This window comes from Colossoma macropomum, unplaced genomic scaffold (assembly GCF_904425465.1).
Source record: "Colossoma macropomum unplaced genomic scaffold, Colossoma_macropomum, whole genome shotgun sequence".
Classification (NCBI taxonomy): Eukaryota; Metazoa; Chordata; class Actinopteri; order Characiformes; family Serrasalmidae; genus Colossoma; species Colossoma macropomum.
The window spans coordinates 14,674,340-14,691,847 of record NW_023494805.1 but is presented as its reverse complement, the minus strand read 5'-3'; the positions used below and the strand labels follow the sequence as shown (position 1 = coordinate 14,691,847).

Sequence of the window (17,508 nt, the reverse complement as noted above, 5' to 3'; positions counted from 1 at the left end):
GTTCTGGCTTTCTTTCAAATGGACCGCACCATATGGCTAAAAAGTTTCATTTTTCTCACTTCATTTTTAGTAAACACTTCATGTTTAGTAAATTCAGTCTTTAGGTCGCACTGGACTACTGAAGACTGACTACTGAAAACGATAGAAATTCCAAATTTAACGGAATAAAAGTATGAAATTGACACAGTCAAAACAAATCCATTGTGTACTGTGAGATGTAAATTCAATGTGTGAGCATATCAAATTTCATTTATTTAGACCAACTAGAACAAGTTCCTTAAGTTTTTTCCTTATCATACTGCATAAAGAAACCAAACATGGTTATTCTATGGCAGTGGGTCTCAATCCTGGTTCTGGAGTAGCACTGCACTGCATATTTTAGAGTTTCTTCTGTTTCCAATACACCTGATGGAGCCAGTGAGCCATTTAATAAGCCCTTCCTGAGGTGAACTAGGTGTGTTAGAACAGGAAAACACTACAACATGGTGGGCAGTGCTGCTCCAGAACTAGTGTGTCTGCCTATTCAAAAAAAAAAAAATAAATAAATAAATTAAGTTGAACAACATACTTACCTTTATTAACGTTGAAGACTCCAAGTATGTATAGATAAAGGTACACAGAGTACTCTGACAAAGAGTCAGACTAACAGAAGTATTAGCAGTTCCATAATGAAGCACTGCAGTGATGCTGATCAATATTACGTAATTATCAGCCACATATTTATTTCTGGCTCTGAGCTACTCTGTACTCACACTCTGAGTGCAGAGTCAGCAGCAGACGAGAGAGCAGTACACAGAGTGAGGATGGAAAATGAAGGACTGTAGCCTATAGATGGAGTGAAAATAAAGTTGAGTCAGCACAGAGAGACAGAGAGACAGAGAGAGAGAGAGAGAGAGATGAAGTGAGGAGTGAAACAATACTGGCATAGAGGGGACAAAGAAAACTGAATCAGCAGAATCAGAAAGAGTAAAAATGGCTACAAAAAGTGTGGAGAGAGACACACAGAGACAGAGGACTCTATATCATTGGACTGTGAACCATGCCTGGACCAGTGCTCAACAACAGCCTCCCTCCTCTAACAAGTTTCTCAACAATACTTTGTTATCTTGAGCTCTTCAGCAGCTCTTCCATCATCCGTCTCATTCTCACTACTGCTTGACTTAGGAAAGCTCCTGCTCATCTCGTTTTTTTAGCAAACTTGTATTATGTGCAGTATACTGCTGACAGAAGAATTTTAACTTGGACTTTCCCAACATCCCACCCCGACTAAGGGACTTAAGCTAAGCCTTTCTCTCTCTCTCCAAGCCTCCCAAAAACTAATGAAGAAGTGCACAAAGTGGTGGGCCTGTACTAATCTGCTATTCTTATGCCAATATGACTGCCATTCTATGGTTGGCATACAAGAGAGAGACATGCTAATATAGTGATGGTCAGATAGTGGAAAGGGGACAATACAGCCTCTATTGGTCTCTATTACACTTCTGTACATAGAAGTTTTCACCCATATATACTGGATGTGGGAAAAGCTTCCCTCCACATGTCAACCAGAGTGCAGTTAAAATATCCTGCTAATACAGAAGCATGAGAGAGAGAGAGAGAGAGAGAGAGAGAGAGAGAGAGAGATGGTGAAAAGTGACAGAAAGTCTGAAGCATTTTCTGGAGAACAGTACCGGCTGATCCTCCATGAATTATTAATGTAAATGTTGCCGTGCTGCATATAAAAAGCTTTGTAAACTGGTGGTAGTGCTGACTCAACACCTCTGACTGAGAAACAGTTGCTATGCATTCAATCTAACCAGCAAGTACAAAACTCCTACATTATTGTATCCACACCTCACTTTTCCTTATAAAGAGACTGATGAAAACATAAAGTGTTCACTGTAGCTAATTTAATGCAACATCAGCCTATGCTATGCATGAATATCAGTAGCAAAGCAATGACACTGAACGTGTGCCAAACATATATAGATTATTGATCAGTCAGTGTGCTTCAGTACAACTTACGGCAGTCCATTCAAGTGTAATAAACGTCCCTATTTATCAGACTTATTCTGGAGATAATGGAAGTCTTATAAGGCTTAGAACATGGAGGGAACTCAGGGGGACGTCAGTTTGCTGAGTTTCTATAAAAGACTTCTTTGTTAATTAGTAAAATAATCTTTTTGATTCTGATTTTCCTCTGAAATCTCCTTTTGTTAAAAATGTCTCCTCTTTGGGAAAATCACAGTATTTCCACTTTTGTCAGATACTATTTGACGTAGTCAGCTAGCAACGGTGATGTCACACTTCAGCTGTTGTAACAAAACTGGCCTGGCCATACTCCACTGACAAATCCATCTTTTCATAGTAAATGTTGTAGAAGGTTTACAGAATGCTGTAACGTTTGTTTAGATGCATTATATAATGTTGTTGTAGCTAACTGAAACTAAATGACAACAAATTTACAAGCATGCTAAATGACAAATTTACAAGCATTGGCTCGATTACAAAAAAAAACTGGAAATTAATAACGTGCTCGGACAAAAAACTTTGTGTGCTACAATTCTTGTCAAATCATAATCATCCATCTGTCAACATACTGTAAAATCTGCCCATGGTCAGTTGGACAACACTTCTGACCAAAGATTAGCATCTGTGGGGAGCATGAATAGGTCAATTGCCTACATTGTCAGAAAAAAGGTAGAGTACAGGTACATTTTTGTTCACCAAGGTACAAATAAAAATTGGTATTCAGGGTCAAATTGTGTACCTTGACCGAGTTTTAAAGGTTCCTAGCAGAAAGTTGGATATTTGTACCCCTTTGAAGCTCAACATTTTAAAACAGAAAAATGCATCTTGAAAAACATAATTGCAATAGAATATAGTAAAATTATGTTCCCTAACTGATGGTACTGAAGACATTCCCTTGAGGGTACCACCTCAGTGGCTGTTTAGTACCCATAGTAGTACCTATTGTCACTTACAGGCTTCTTTCCTTATAGGCTTTCCACTGCTCGTTTTAAATGGCTCCTTAAGCTCTGCTCTAACATACTGCTTTATATGCAGTGCTATTGATCCAAACTCATAGGGAGCCTACATTTCACTTCTAGCATTCCTTTGGTATTTCATCCTCTGCAGATACAGATCAGTAACACCAGTGGGATGTATTAGCATTGCTGGGTGCATATCAGTTTTACCAGTAATAAGGATAAAGAATTGCAAAGGCATTAGCTCATGATAAAGTGTTACTGAATCTGCTATAATATTACAACATAAGGCTGTATTGTTTGAAAATGGAGTCATCTGGTTGTAAATTGAATTGTAATAGGCAAACACTCTCCATCAGAGGCCAAATGTGTATTCTTTTATCTCTAATGGAGTTATATACACCACAGTCCTGTATGGTACTTTTGTGTAAAGATTTTCCTCAAATTAGGGCTGTTTTGCAGGCATTATTTCTAATAAAAAAAAAATCTCATGGGGTCCAGTGTAGCTAGTTTATTGACTTGCAAATGTCACCATTAAAGAGCTGCTGTTGAGCACAGCATCACCATGAAGAATGACTTTCCAAATTATAACAGCAATAATGCCAAGACAAAAGGCATGAAATGCCATAGTGGTCACAAAAAATGTGCAACTTTTTATTGTAAAAAAGTAAGTAATCTGGTTAACTTAAGATTTTGAGCTCCCTGGACTTCTAATATCAAGTTAACAGTAGAATCATTTGTGTTTTACATGTGTTAACTTATTATTTGAAGTTCAATGAACTCAAAATTTGAAGTCAAGCAGGTTAAAAAGTTGCAACCTTTTTTTTTCCAGTTAAGGCAGCTTCATTCACATACTCTACCTAGACTTCACTCTTTGGCTTGGCAGAACGACCAACAATCCTCAACTAAAAATTCAGCATTCCCTCTAAAGCTACTGCTCAGTTCCAGTTCACAGTGGAAATATTTATTGAGTCTTTTATCCCCCTCTGCCCCCCAAGAGAAATGCGCAAAACATCTTTTTAAGCTAGCATTTGATTCAGGGCACCGTTTGTTCATCTGATCCTTCAGACGGTGTCCCCAGCTCACTCGTCTCCACGTTTCCGTCTTTCTTAAGGGCTTTGAGGCACTTGTCCAGCCTTTTGATGGAGAGTTCCACATCATTTTTGGTGATGCCAATGGCAGAAGCAGCATTAAGGTATGGACATGGGTAAGCATCCGAATGTGACATGAAACCATGGAATGTGTGCCCACTCACAGTTTGTTTCATCCCTAGTGGGACAACCCTGAAACAAGAGAAAAAAGGACATTGATTCAGGAACAAAGCATAACATTAAATTAATGACACCATGCTGGAAGCATGCTCGGGCGATATATTGTCCAGACTCGTATATCAACAGTAGTGTCTCACAACTATACTGACTTTTAGTTTTACACAATATAGAAGAAAACTTGCAAATCAAACAAAGAAGCTGTTGGTGTTCTGGACTGACCTCCCTAGAGTCCAGACCTAAACTTCACTGAATATGTTTGGGACTGATTGGATAATAAGTAGAAAATGCAACCAACTTCTAATACTGAATCTTCTCTATACAATCCAGAACTAAGCTGGATAGTCATTCTAGCCTCACAGTAAGACTTTATACCCCTTTATGTTTTCTGTTACTTCAGGGCTCTTCTCTTGCTGACCTTTCTGAAAAGCTAAATGCTGCATTAGCCTAACGATAACACACTGCATTAGACACAGGGCTGCGTTACCAGAAGTTTTTTTTTTGAAGTTAGCAGGCTCATTTAAATTACACAGAGGCTCTGTTCAAGGCCACTTAGCATCCCAACAAAATTGCTTACAGAGACAAAATTGTCTCCTCTGAGACAAGCAGTAGTCAGGCCTTAGCATTTTCCATTTCACCCTGAGCCCTTCATCAGACTTATCAAAAAGCCCTATATATTTCCATGTGGGTGGCAGTTACTAAACCTACACAGATTAATGTGGTTATTCAGAATGTTAAAGGTATATGACCTGCCTAAGTGATGTTGAAAAAAGAAATACTAAACAGTAGTTTTCAAAGATCCTCACATACATCAACCACTGTGAGGAGAGCATAACAATTACATATTGCTACACCTCAAAAAATGCATTAGTAGATCCATTTGAAGTCCGGTAAAAGCATGTAAGCGGTGCATCCATCAGGTCAGTGAAGCAGAAAAATCAATAGAAAAGGTCTTGAGTATGTACACTGAAATCCATTACGGGCCTGGAGAGCACTATGGACACGTAATAAAAACTTACTCTGTTTTGCTCTATGGTTTTCAATAGATTCAAAATATCGACCTGAGCCTCACTTTTAATGTCTGACAAAACTCTATTTTCATCCTATGGAAGATGTTTAATGAACATGCATTAATGAACATGCCCACTAATACCTGAAACAAGCAAGGTTTACACCACGTAAAGATACGTCGACCAAGTCAAAGAGCCAAGCATTTCATTAACTAAAGCATTCTCCTTTATTAGTCGATATATGTAAACCTACTAAGTGAGGACCTGCCTAGATAAACATGTGAAAAATAAGCAAGCAAGCACAAATAAAAAGACTGGTATTGTACAAACTGGAAGCAATAACAGAAATTACTTGAATTAGTTATTTATGATTCCTTCTTAAATATTTATGTATCTCCATCACTCACTCCATTCGCAGTAATGAAACTGACAGCAATACGAAATCCTGTCATTAATATTGCAGAATTTTGGTCATTTTCCACAGTGGACTGTGAACATTTCAGTACTCTTACTGTGGGAAAATACACTTCACACTAAATAAAACAAAAGTGCTTTAGAGACAATTTAGTTACTCATTAATAAGCATAAGGACAACAAGCTGTTTTTGCTTAACAAATAATTAAATATTACATTTTAGTCATTCTAAGCAAAGATAGCAGTTGACAACAGTGGGAACAGAAGCATTCAGCATCTTTTTTTTTTTTAAGACAGCAGAATAGCTCACCTGGCTCCAGACACCTGCCTGGTGAACAGCATGGAGCCCAGCTGGGTAATTGCTTTATCACAGCGCGACTGAAGACCATCCAAAGACATAGCTGACAACAGGATAAAATGTATACAAGAAACAGCTTTTAATGTATTCCACTTTACTGAGTGGTTAATTATAGATGTATGCACATGTTTGAAAAAGTCTTATCAAATTACATGTTTTAGGCAATTTTTTTAGGCTAATTTTAGAACACATTTTTACATCATTTACTATACAAAATAAAATTCAGCAAATAAACAGTATGTATTAAATTTGCAAAAGTGGATTCTCTGTAATGGTGTGTAAATTATGCTCACTTAGAAAATCAACAAAATGTAATTTGACCAACTTTAGCACTGTATAGGTCATTATGTATAAAAAGTAATGGGCAATTCTGTATTAATGCACCTAGAAAAATACATTATTTATTTGAACATCAGTGTATTTTATTTATCACAATATCTTGTTGCTGGTTTATAAAAGCATGCTCAACTGACATGCCTAACAACACTCCTTAAACAATGGCAAAATCACTATAATGCACAGCCTCCCACAGCTTATTGCTTTAACCCTATCAAACCTAACACCTCATCAGCTATAAGGGGACTTTCAGAGAGCCTTAATTCAGGCACTACACCCTCAAACTGTACACTATAAACTACAGTCATATGCAAAAGTCTGAACACCCCAAACTTTTGCATATGACTACATGTCTCTCTCTCTAGAGCCTGGATTTTTGTAGGGTAATTTTTTCTCAAATCAAACACTAATGTTTTGCAAATTGAAATGACAAATTAGCATGTGAGACCTCACGTCATAGAATTGCACCTTGATCAACAGTTAGCTTGCACTAGCAAACTAAAGTTAGTTAGTTAACATGTTACCTTAACGTTCAGATACCTTTATAATACTTTGCTGCACAATGCAAAAGGGTATAATGTGCAATTATTGAAGTACATAGAACACGAAGCCCAATTTAATATTTTAAACTGCAGTGGCCTCTCCTGCCTCCTCCCCTTACACCACATTCCAGGGACATAGCCACGTGTAGGCATAGGCCTACCCAGATTGGCCACAGGCATATCCATTTAAAGGGGGAAGAATATTTATTGAGCTGCATTTTTTAAGATAAAGAAATTTAAGAAACTCTGTTATCAGTGGTCTGCACTTACAATGCCCTTTCACTACAAATGCTAATATGGGCTGTGTCAAAACGTGACAAGAAAACATCTACTTCAATGCATCAAAGGTAATCAAAGGTAAGATATAACTGGTCCATAAACATTTTTGATGCCCAACATGGCAGTACACTTCAGCCTACGATGATTGGGTTTAGGTTTTAAGTTTGCAGAGTTGTAAAATTCCACAGTCCAATTTTAACTCCATTATGTTGTCTTCATTGGGCAAAAGTGCCTGTGGTGAGCGGACGCACGCTTTAGAGAAGAGCGTTGCAGTGTTGGTTGGGTTGACGTAAAGTCTGCGTTCTCATTGATGTCTACACAGTCTTGGTAATGTCTTGTATCATCATAGGGTGGAAGCGTTGGAATAAATTAATGCTACTTGCCCTTAAAGTGGTTAGTATACTATGGAAGTATTGAGACACCTGGTTTCTCTTTGACATCTTTATTTGTCAAAATCTGCTGCAAGAGTATATACGAGTGTGAACTTCAGATACAGAAAAATGTATCTATGTGGAATTGAAGCTTTCTGTGTGCTACTGTGTTTTCGATCACTATAAAGAAGTACAATGCTGCCTTTATTGTGGGATGAACTATGATAGTTTCTGAGTGGTTGTGTACAAAGTTTCAGAACGCTATTTAGATTGGCCAGAAATTATTATTAATTTGTTTAACTGATTTAACAATAAAATGTGATTAAACTGTGGAGTGTATTTCTACATTTGTTTATGTGTGATAAACCTAAATCTACAGACTTTTGGCTTTGTTAGATATATCAGATACACTGGCCTTGTTTATATATCACACTGTGGCATCTCTCATATCACACAGTCAATAAAGGGGAAGAGCAGATTAAACATCACAGATAGCTCTGTTTTAGTGTAGGCATTAAAGGGTTCATTCAAAGGAGATGAGAAATGTTTGTATCGGCATAGTGACATGTATGTGTGTGTGTGTGTGTGTCTCACCCAGTGATATGGGGTTATGTGGCGTATGTAGCAGTCTCTCTCCATGCCTTTCAGCCAGTGCCTTTAGTTCCTGAGCCAGGTGGGTGTACAGCTCCTTTAGGCCACACAAAAGCACAGTTATAAATAGCCCCGCTCTGACTAGACTCAGCCTTTTTTTAGCTGCACACTCTGTTTACTGCTCAGGTTGCAATTTTCCATCTGCTGGCCTGCTCCATCCATCTGCGCCTCCATCACTGCTCCCACTCTGCCTCTCTGCCTCTCTGTCTCTCTCTCTCTCTCTCTCTCTCTCTGTCTCTCTCTCTCTCTCTCTCTCTCTCTCTCTCTCTCTCTATTCCCGATTCTATACATGGCTCGCTTAGCACCCCTCCTCTTGCTTTAGTGGCAGCACTGTAGCAGAAACGGCAGTGCTGGCAGCACTGAGATTCAGCACTGGGATCAATTACAATGAGACTATAGCAGAGCAAGAGATAAAGCTGATGCAGCAGCACTGGATAATAATCCCAAGTCCCAAGTGAGCATAGAAAAAAAGGGCTTTCTCATTATCTTGCAGGTTTTTTAATAGTTCTGGAGACACTATCACATCTGTATGCTAAAATGCTATTGTAATCACGTATATAATTCAGTACAGCAGAGGATCATCCACATATTAATTATGCAATGCATCAATTTCCACATTCTAATTCTATTAATATGAAAAGATATAAAGATGTATATTCCTAAACTGAAACTGTTTTTTGGCTAGCTATTGAATGCTAATAATAAAAACACATTCAATATATATATATAATATAAAATATATATAAATTCCTTTTCATATGAGACTGATAAATTTGTCTCCTCTCTGCAACTCACTTTAAAATAATCACTGCAGTTGTTCCTTTGTGACACAAACACTAATGTTTTTACAATATCAAGTAATTGCCTATGCGTATTTTATAAAATAACTTAAAAATAGTGCAAAGCAATTGAGAACATGTGTCTATCTATGAAAAAAGGCTGAAAGTGAGTTGAGAAAGTGTCTGTGCATCTCCAGCCTGCAGTACTACATGGATTAGTGAAAGCACTGCAGTGGGCTGCTGAGTCAATAGCATCACACACAAGTACCACAGCTTTTTTGGAAAAGCCTCAGCTTCTCCACAATCAATATCTCCAAGCAGCTCTTCCCTTGCTAACATTAGAAGCAGCAGCAAGAGTGAGAAATTCCACTGTATTAGGTATTAAATTTATCACAGCAGTGCATCAAACTGCTCACCTTTCTCTCAGAGAGGAGTTTCTTATAGCCGCTGGCCCCCAGGGTGAGCAGAGTGATGAGGACGTCCAGAGACGGGGAGGCTGATGCGCGACCTGTTGGAGAACAGAAAACGGAATTATTAATCAGAATAAATCCAGGCAAGAGCAACGAACACAGATGACAATAATGACAATAGCGTATGAGTGCAGTAGCACAAATAGAGCTGGAATACATGGGGAAAAAAGTCATTTGGAATGAGGGGATAAAGTGTAATTATTCACCTAACAATCCTGGTAATGCTGATAGGAGTCAAACCTCTGTAAATGATTACTTGTTAATTCTGAGGCAAAAAGCAGCCATTTCTGCCTTTTAATTTACTTTTCTCCGTTAAGGGAGACAATAAACAAAACTGCATTTTCTTTGCAAGTTTACATGCACGATACTGATCGCTGTATCTACTGTCCACAAAATTATGAGATTTATAGTCTCTGCCATTTTGTCATATTGTCCTTTTTACTGAGGATCTGCTGCTGATTGTCACAACAATCAAGCATCCCATTCCTCCCTTGAATAAAACACTCTTACTCACTTCCTATGGGCTATGTTCCGTCCTCATCTTGAGTTAACTAACCACATCGCTAAGCTAACAGGCTCCAACAATGTTCAGTCTTTGAGATCATAAATAACTGCAAACAGAAATCTGCAAATAGAAATACTCCCTTTCACATATGTGCAATACCCTCGTGTGCAATACCATAGCTGCTACATTCTTTTATATTCACCCTCTTAATTTTACTTACTTTACTTTTATAATTTTATTTTAAATTATTTTAGTTTAATTTTCTAGTTTTACTTTTCAATAATTTTAAATTACATAGTCTTTCTTTTAATATCTTGCATTTTATATTTTATATTAGCCTATATTTCTTTGCTTTATGCCTAGTTTAATCTTTTTTTGTTTACCATTAGCATTGCTACCCAATTTCGTTCTACCCTGTGCAATGACAGTAAAGAATCTTGAATAAAGAATATGTCACTTGAATATCCATTACGAGCTTTAAATGTTTGTGTTTAATCTGGAGAGCTGCTATAAACTGCAAATATTAACCACCACTAGCTTGGTAATAACAATGAAATCTCCATTACCAAGCTGGCTGAAAATAGCATTATCTTAGCAATGGCAAAACAGGTAAACAAAGGCTAATAACGAAGTGAATTACGAGGGGTCTGCATTAAACACTGCTGTGTAATTATATGCTTGTATAGGCTAGTACATGTTTAAGATTTAGTGACTATGTCTGATTCACAGTGTAAAAAAGTTAAAGCTTAATAAGTCAAACATGCATGGTCTCTGTTTACTGTGCTCTGCTGCAGCCACTGTTTAGCTCTCTAACATGACGCAGGGGCCACACCCCTTACTCCACCCCTCTAATAAGACAGCCAATGAAATATATGATGATTAGGATACAAAATCAACACCACAAAAGCACAAATGACAAGGTAAAAAGCATTATATAATATTGGATTAAGATGTTATTTGTTTTATACTCTTCACAGTTGTCCTTCAACAAGCACAGGGAATTATATTTAATTGGAAAAAGAGTGTCTATGTCTATGCTTATACTAATGTGATTTCTCAGAGCTGTGTCAGTTATGTGTAACCAAAAATGAGTAACTTTTTTATTGTATGGGTCAGAAACTACCATTTGAACAAGCCTAATACGTTGATTAGGAATATACTTAACATTTTAGTCACTTCTAGTTGTTATCCTGAGTGATCACTAATAAGCTCTTAGAGATCTCAATTCCATTCTGAATGTGAGCTCACACTCGCTCAAAAACTATTACAGTGCAATAAATATTAAAGGCAGCATCATACATTTATATAGTGATAGAAAACACAGCAACACACAAAAAGCCCGAGTTCCACAAACTGATAGATTTTACTATATCCAGCATGGGTGTGCATGATTAATAAATACTCTGGGGGCAAACTGCAAGGATCTAAATGGGACAGAAGTTCGGTAAGATAGAGATAAACACGGAAATAACATTCACTGCTATGAAATTAGTCAAACTGATTATCTTGTGTACAAAATGTATTAAAAAAGACATAGAAAACACAAACAGGACACTCACCAGGGTACATTTTACTGATTTCCTTAATGAATTCATCATCAAAGCCAGCAATGATAGCACCTCCAACCGGAACCATGAAGTTTTTGTCCAAGCTTTGAACAAAAGCATCAATTCTCCCCACTCGTGCGCCCTGCAAAGAACCTAAGTTATCTGCCCTGATCAAAGAGCTTAACCTATTGCAGCAACACTACATCCTAAATAAATCACTCAAAGAAAAACAAGCCTGGTTACCTGCTGTATGAGGTGCATGCACTTAGATGACTGTACTCCATAGGCATTGTTGACTATGTGAGGGATATTATATTTGGCACACATAACAGCTAGCTCCTCCAATCTGTACAACAAAAGACATGAAAGTGATATTCTTACTGTACTATTATATTGAGTTACTATGGATTTATGCTCAAAAGTGTTTCACATTTTATAATATTACTAATGAAAATGCACGTTAGGGTGCTGTGCTGCGTGACGGTAGCAAGGTAGCAAACCTCCTGCCGCAGGTTCAACTTGGCTTATTATAGCTGTACCAGTAATTAACCGATGGTGATCTCAAAGCAAAAACAGCTAAAAAACTGCAGAAGACTCTCAGTCACTGTCAGATGAAACTAAATGCACAGACATATTTCATTTCAACTGTAACTGCCCCAATCAGAACTCTAACTGAGCAGGTGACCTGCCTGTCAGGAACACGAGGAGCAAAGCAGGAAGTGGTGGAATGGATACAGAGGATGTTCTCAGCTCCAAGTTCCTCAATCTTCTTCTCAACTGCCTCCAGATCTGTCCTCAGTTCATCTCCTTCTAGAACGTTCTCAATAACCACTGGCTCAAAACCTGCTCATATTTACATCACATGAGAGAGGCATGTTACACATACATATACATACATACATATATATATATACATACAGTACTGGACGCAAGACAACCTCAGTGTAGATCCTTATATATATATATATATATATATATATATATATATATATATATATATATTATATATATATATATATAAGGATCTACACTGAGGTTGTCTTGCGTCCAGTACTGTGCAAAAGTCAGAAACCACCCTTTCATTTATTTAAAGCCCAGTCAAAAAGGCCATTAAGTTCAGCTTAAACTAAACAACTTAATATAAAATTTTTTTTTTCCGTGTTTAGTGCATGCAGACGGCCTATTTTCTCTGTCTCTTGTTATCATTTTTTGAACTCCAGTTTTTTCTAAAAGAGTAAAAGTGCAGCGTAGGGTGAACAAAAGTAAAGAGCGGACAAATTAAATTTTGATACATTTGATGATTTACTGAGTGGTTGAGGCTTTTGTGAAATTTTCTGCTATACAGGCTTTTTGTCTTGATGCTCAAGATAAAGAACTTGTACTTGTAAATGGCTGTTTTGTCTGGAAATGAAGTAACTGAACGGGTTATTTTGACTTTTTGTACAGTGTACTTTTGTACAACACCTCTGCAATTCATGTGTAAACTCAATAAAACTCCATAGCAATCATTGACTTGATATGTATGACAGGACGCAGTGAGTGTTATCTATCTGTACTTATACTACATTATTGATGGTATTTGATAACCTGGATTCTTGTAAAGGAAACCAAGGGTGTGCACAGGAAATCAAATGTTTTTGTTCCCATGGGTAACCAAATATTAAACCATCAACATCAACCCTAAAGGATACAAACACACATCAGCTGACTCATGAGTCAGGACTGTACAAGTCATACCAGCAGTGACCATAGATTTGAAGCAGGACTTCTGATCAATGCGAGGCCAAAGAATGTAGCGTGCTGCTGGTCTCTTGTGTCTCAGGGTGAGGAAACACAGTGTCAAGCTCATTCCAGTCGCCATGGGGACCACAAAGCATGAAGATACACTTCTAACACCTGTGTGAAGAAAATAAGTATCATGCCTCTGTATGACAAACACAGTAAGAGCCTTTATTCAAAAAGCCCCATCAACACAACAAGCAAACACTTTAAGAGTGGCATCTGTTTAGAATATCTTAATCATTTGACATTCACCTGCACATTTAAGAACATCCAGCACTACTGAATTGGTGATCTTGTTGAGGAGACTGGAGCCAGCAGCCTTCGGCTGAACAGCAGCGATATCACCGGAGCGGCCGATGCCGTGGATCAGTCTGATGGAGAGAGGACCACAAAAACTTCCTCTAAATTTGAAGCTGTGTTTAGTTTTGAACATGAATGTAAACTCATGTCAGTAGTTTCCTTGTTCTTTTCATTACAGTTGTTAAATTAAGTTATCTAGTCTTCATGAGGCAGAACAGCGCAGTAAAAATACCAGTTGAAAAGTAGTTCTGTATTTTTATACTTGTGATATGTAACTAGAAGTTACAAAATTCAAATTATACTAAGCATAGTAGAACAGTGGTTCCATGTTAAAGTAAAACTCTAATGTTGCCTCATAAAAAAAAACAAAAAACAAGAAAGCATATTTTGTTTGCTTTAAAACAACGTTTTATATTTGTGAAATGTGTTTTTTCCCATAGGCTTCCATGGGGATTACAATAGCTAGTTCAGGTTCAAAATGATTTAAAAAAAAATAAATAAAAAATAAGAAAAGCTTGTGTTTTGTTTGTTGTTCATGTGTACCTAAGACACTAGGAAATCAACATGACTGAAAGATTTACATTGAACATACTCGAGTACGGTTGTTGATAGTATACTGACAAATGAAAGAATCACCTTGATTTATTACACACAGTTATACATTTTTTTCCCCCAGTTACACTCATTTTTCACAGAGCTGCTCTTGTCTCTTGTTCACCAGAGCGAGCTAATAGCTAGAACATCCTAAATCAAATATAAGACCTACCTGTAATGTCGTCTGGCTACCAGACTGGACGCTACTCTCCCCTCTCTCTCCCCCACACCACAGTTTCCTAAGAAGTTGTTACTGTCCATGACTGCAAGTTCATTCAGAAAGAGCTCTATGGTGCTCTCGCTCCATCCTTCCTCTGGACATTTCCCCTTGAAAGGATGGCAGAGGAAGTAAATGAACACTTCCAGACAATTATGAATATGTGTCTAAGTGTGTATGTGTGTGTGTTTGGGAGGTAGATTTAAATGACAAATATACAGTGCTGTGCAGAAGTCTTAGAAACCTAAGCCAACTTTTTAAAACCATTTGTCTGGGGCAAGAAATATGTTTTTACCAATAAAAGACTATATAACATTAGAATAAATATAAACAGACATTAATGCAGTAAAAAGTAACAAGATTTTTTTGTTTTTTTAAAACAGTATTTGATATAGTGTGAGCTTCTTCAGCTTTTTTTTGAGTAGTAGTAGTAATTTATTTCTGTTCTTGGGTATAATTTTCCAAAATAAATACACACATAGACATAAAATAAGGTTTTGAATTAATAAGACAGATAAACAAAACAAAAAATATTGACTGAAAAGGTGTAATCTGAAGGTGTAGCTCTTCCCTTCTTCAGAGAGATGGGACAAAAATCCTAAAACTGTTCTTGTTGCATCATTATGAAACCAAAAACCCTCATACAGTTAAGACCTGGATAATGCACTCATATCCTGAGCTGCATGTTTACTAGGTACTAATCTTGTGTCCATCATTGGCCACTTCATTAGAAAACCTACCATATGGATGCACTTTTTTTGTATACAATTACTGTCTGTAACCCATCTGTTCCTGCATATTTTATCAGCCACACTGTACCTTATCAACTTGAAAGGGACCACCACTGATTAGATATTCAAAGGATGAATAGGACCTTTCTCAGCACAGCAGTCACGCTGACATGGCTGTAGCATTGTAGAGTGTGTTAGGCTGATATGAGTGCATCAAACACAGCAGTGTTGCTGGGGTTTTTACACACCTCAATGTCTGGGTTGAGAACAGTCCGCTATGCAAAAACACTCGTCAACAACGTCCCGTGGTCAGAAAACTGACCACAGATGAAGAGCTATAGGATGACTAATTCAAATTATGCAAGGTAGGCGTGTTTAACAATGCTACACTGCTGTTACAGTTTAATTATTTAATTTACACGGTGATCTACTCAGGACTGCACTTCACCATTCACATTCTTATATATCTTACTGTCTGTCTCACACAGACAGTAAGATGTTCTGCATATTTATTATATTGTATTAATTGCAGGCCTGGAGCAAAGTTGTGTACTGACTGTACTGTAGTTAATATTGTAAGATGCTGACATGTTTAATTGCCGCACACATAAACTATGTCTTTTTACTTTACATTTACAACGTGGGCCAACAAGGTAGGAGTGTCTAATAGAGTGGACAGTGAGTGGACACTGCTGTGTCTGATCCACTCATATCAGCGCAACACACACTAACACAATAATACACCTATATACAAAACGGACAATGAGTGTAAACACAAGGTTCGTGTGTGTGTGTGTGTATATATACACTAATATATATTAGTGTGTGTGTGTGTGTATATATATATATATATATATATATATATATATATATATATATATATATATATATATATGACACACACATACACACTTAATTATCATACTTTTATTCAGAACTCAACGATTTTTTGTTGTTTTGGTAATAACAGTAGTCCAGTGGCCAAATTACCAGAGTCTATATGATAAATTAAATAATACAACAAATGGCCAAGTGAAAGTTTTCAGATGTGAATATTAATATGTTAAGCTGAAATACTATGCTTTTAAGCATCATTGGCAGCTGCTATAATTCACAGTTAAAGGAAACAGAAGTCTATAATAGTTTAAATGAATGGACGTGAGGCCGTAGTAACAGGTGCCACTGTCTCTTTACCTGCTCCAGCAGAACTCTGACCAGCTGCTCGTGACTCCGCCGAGCCTGCAGACCCTGACGAACATACGAGGGGGACACAATCTTTTCGCTAAGGATGAAGTTTTCGTTGTTCATTCCGGAGAGTAACGTTACAGCTGCTTCACCAGTTAAAGCCTGCAGATTTTTCTAAGTGCGCACATAAATGAGCAGGAGTTGAGAAATCACAGCAGGGTCTGGCTGCGCTGCGCTGTAGCTGACTCTCTGTCTGTAACACCAGCGTTACTCCAGCTGAAACTACAGTGCTGAGAGCTGAGTGACGTCGGACTGTGAGCTGCTGCTGCTGCTGCTCGAGATAATTAAAGTAAATCCGTCATTTCTTCGCACCAACTCAGCCTTTTTGCTCTGGAAAACGAACTTCAGAAACCCTTATTCAGCAGATCAAACTCTACTGCTGTGAGTTAGATAATCATTTCTCAAAACCACCCAGTCAGCATGACTTATTCAGTTAGAAGACGTATTTCCGTATTTACTCCGCCCATCAACATCCCCGCTGTTCCAAAGTAAAAGTCCTGCTTATGCTGTCGCAATAAAATGAGCTCACCTGTTCAGGGAACCTTGGACCTTATTTATCAGAGTTGTGTACAGTCAAATCTGATCGTAAAATCAAGGCACACAAATAAACCGACAGTTTTGTTATTCATTTGTTTCATCTTTGTCGTATCTGTACGATCAAACCGTGTACATTTGAGCGTAATATTTTAACAGCCTGAAAAATGTCGGTTAAATAACGAACATTATTGTCAACAACATCAATAATGAAATAATAGTAACAACAACGTCAATAATAATAATAATAATAATAACAACTAACATCAACAGAGTGAAAATAGAACATAATGATAATAATGATAACTTACACACAGCATTTCTGTGTTAGTTTACTACACGTTCAACTTATAGACTTTCACTTTATACTACTGATAGAGTAAAAGTTTACGATCGTTACAATTTTAACACTATGAAGATGTTTTAGCTGTGGCCAGTAGGGGGAGCAGCGCACCTGCCGCTCAAGCCGACGCTCCTCCTTTGACGACCGTCATCGGCTCGTGAGCTGCTGAACGTGTTTCTTTTGTTGGTTCACTATCGAAACGTCTGTAAATGTTTACGTTTATGTAAACTATAGGGACAGATCCATTCCGAATTAAAATGTAAACA

The 17,508-nt window shown here is 37.5% G+C and overlaps 1 protein-coding gene across 1 annotated transcript; it reads right to left on the bottom strand.

The window, feature by feature from the left end:
* Nucleotides 1-3,606: 3,606 nt before the first annotated feature.
* On the bottom strand, nucleotides 3,607-16,859 carry sepsecs (Sep (O-phosphoserine) tRNA:Sec (selenocysteine) tRNA synthase). Its single transcript, XM_036596290.1, has 11 exons — nucleotides 16,315-16,859; nucleotides 14,345-14,499; nucleotides 13,531-13,649; nucleotides 13,234-13,392; nucleotides 12,186-12,339; nucleotides 11,740-11,842; nucleotides 11,509-11,638; nucleotides 9,391-9,482; nucleotides 8,139-8,232; nucleotides 5,969-6,059; nucleotides 3,607-4,249 (listed from the first exon to the last, which is right to left on the bottom strand). Exons 1-11 carry the CDS (start codon nucleotides 16,426-16,428, stop codon nucleotides 4,003-4,005), a joined length of 1,458 nt encoding a protein of 485 aa, XP_036452183.1. The 5' UTR covers nucleotides 16,429-16,859; the 3' UTR covers nucleotides 3,607-4,002.
* Nucleotides 16,860-17,508: the final 649 nt, after the last annotated feature.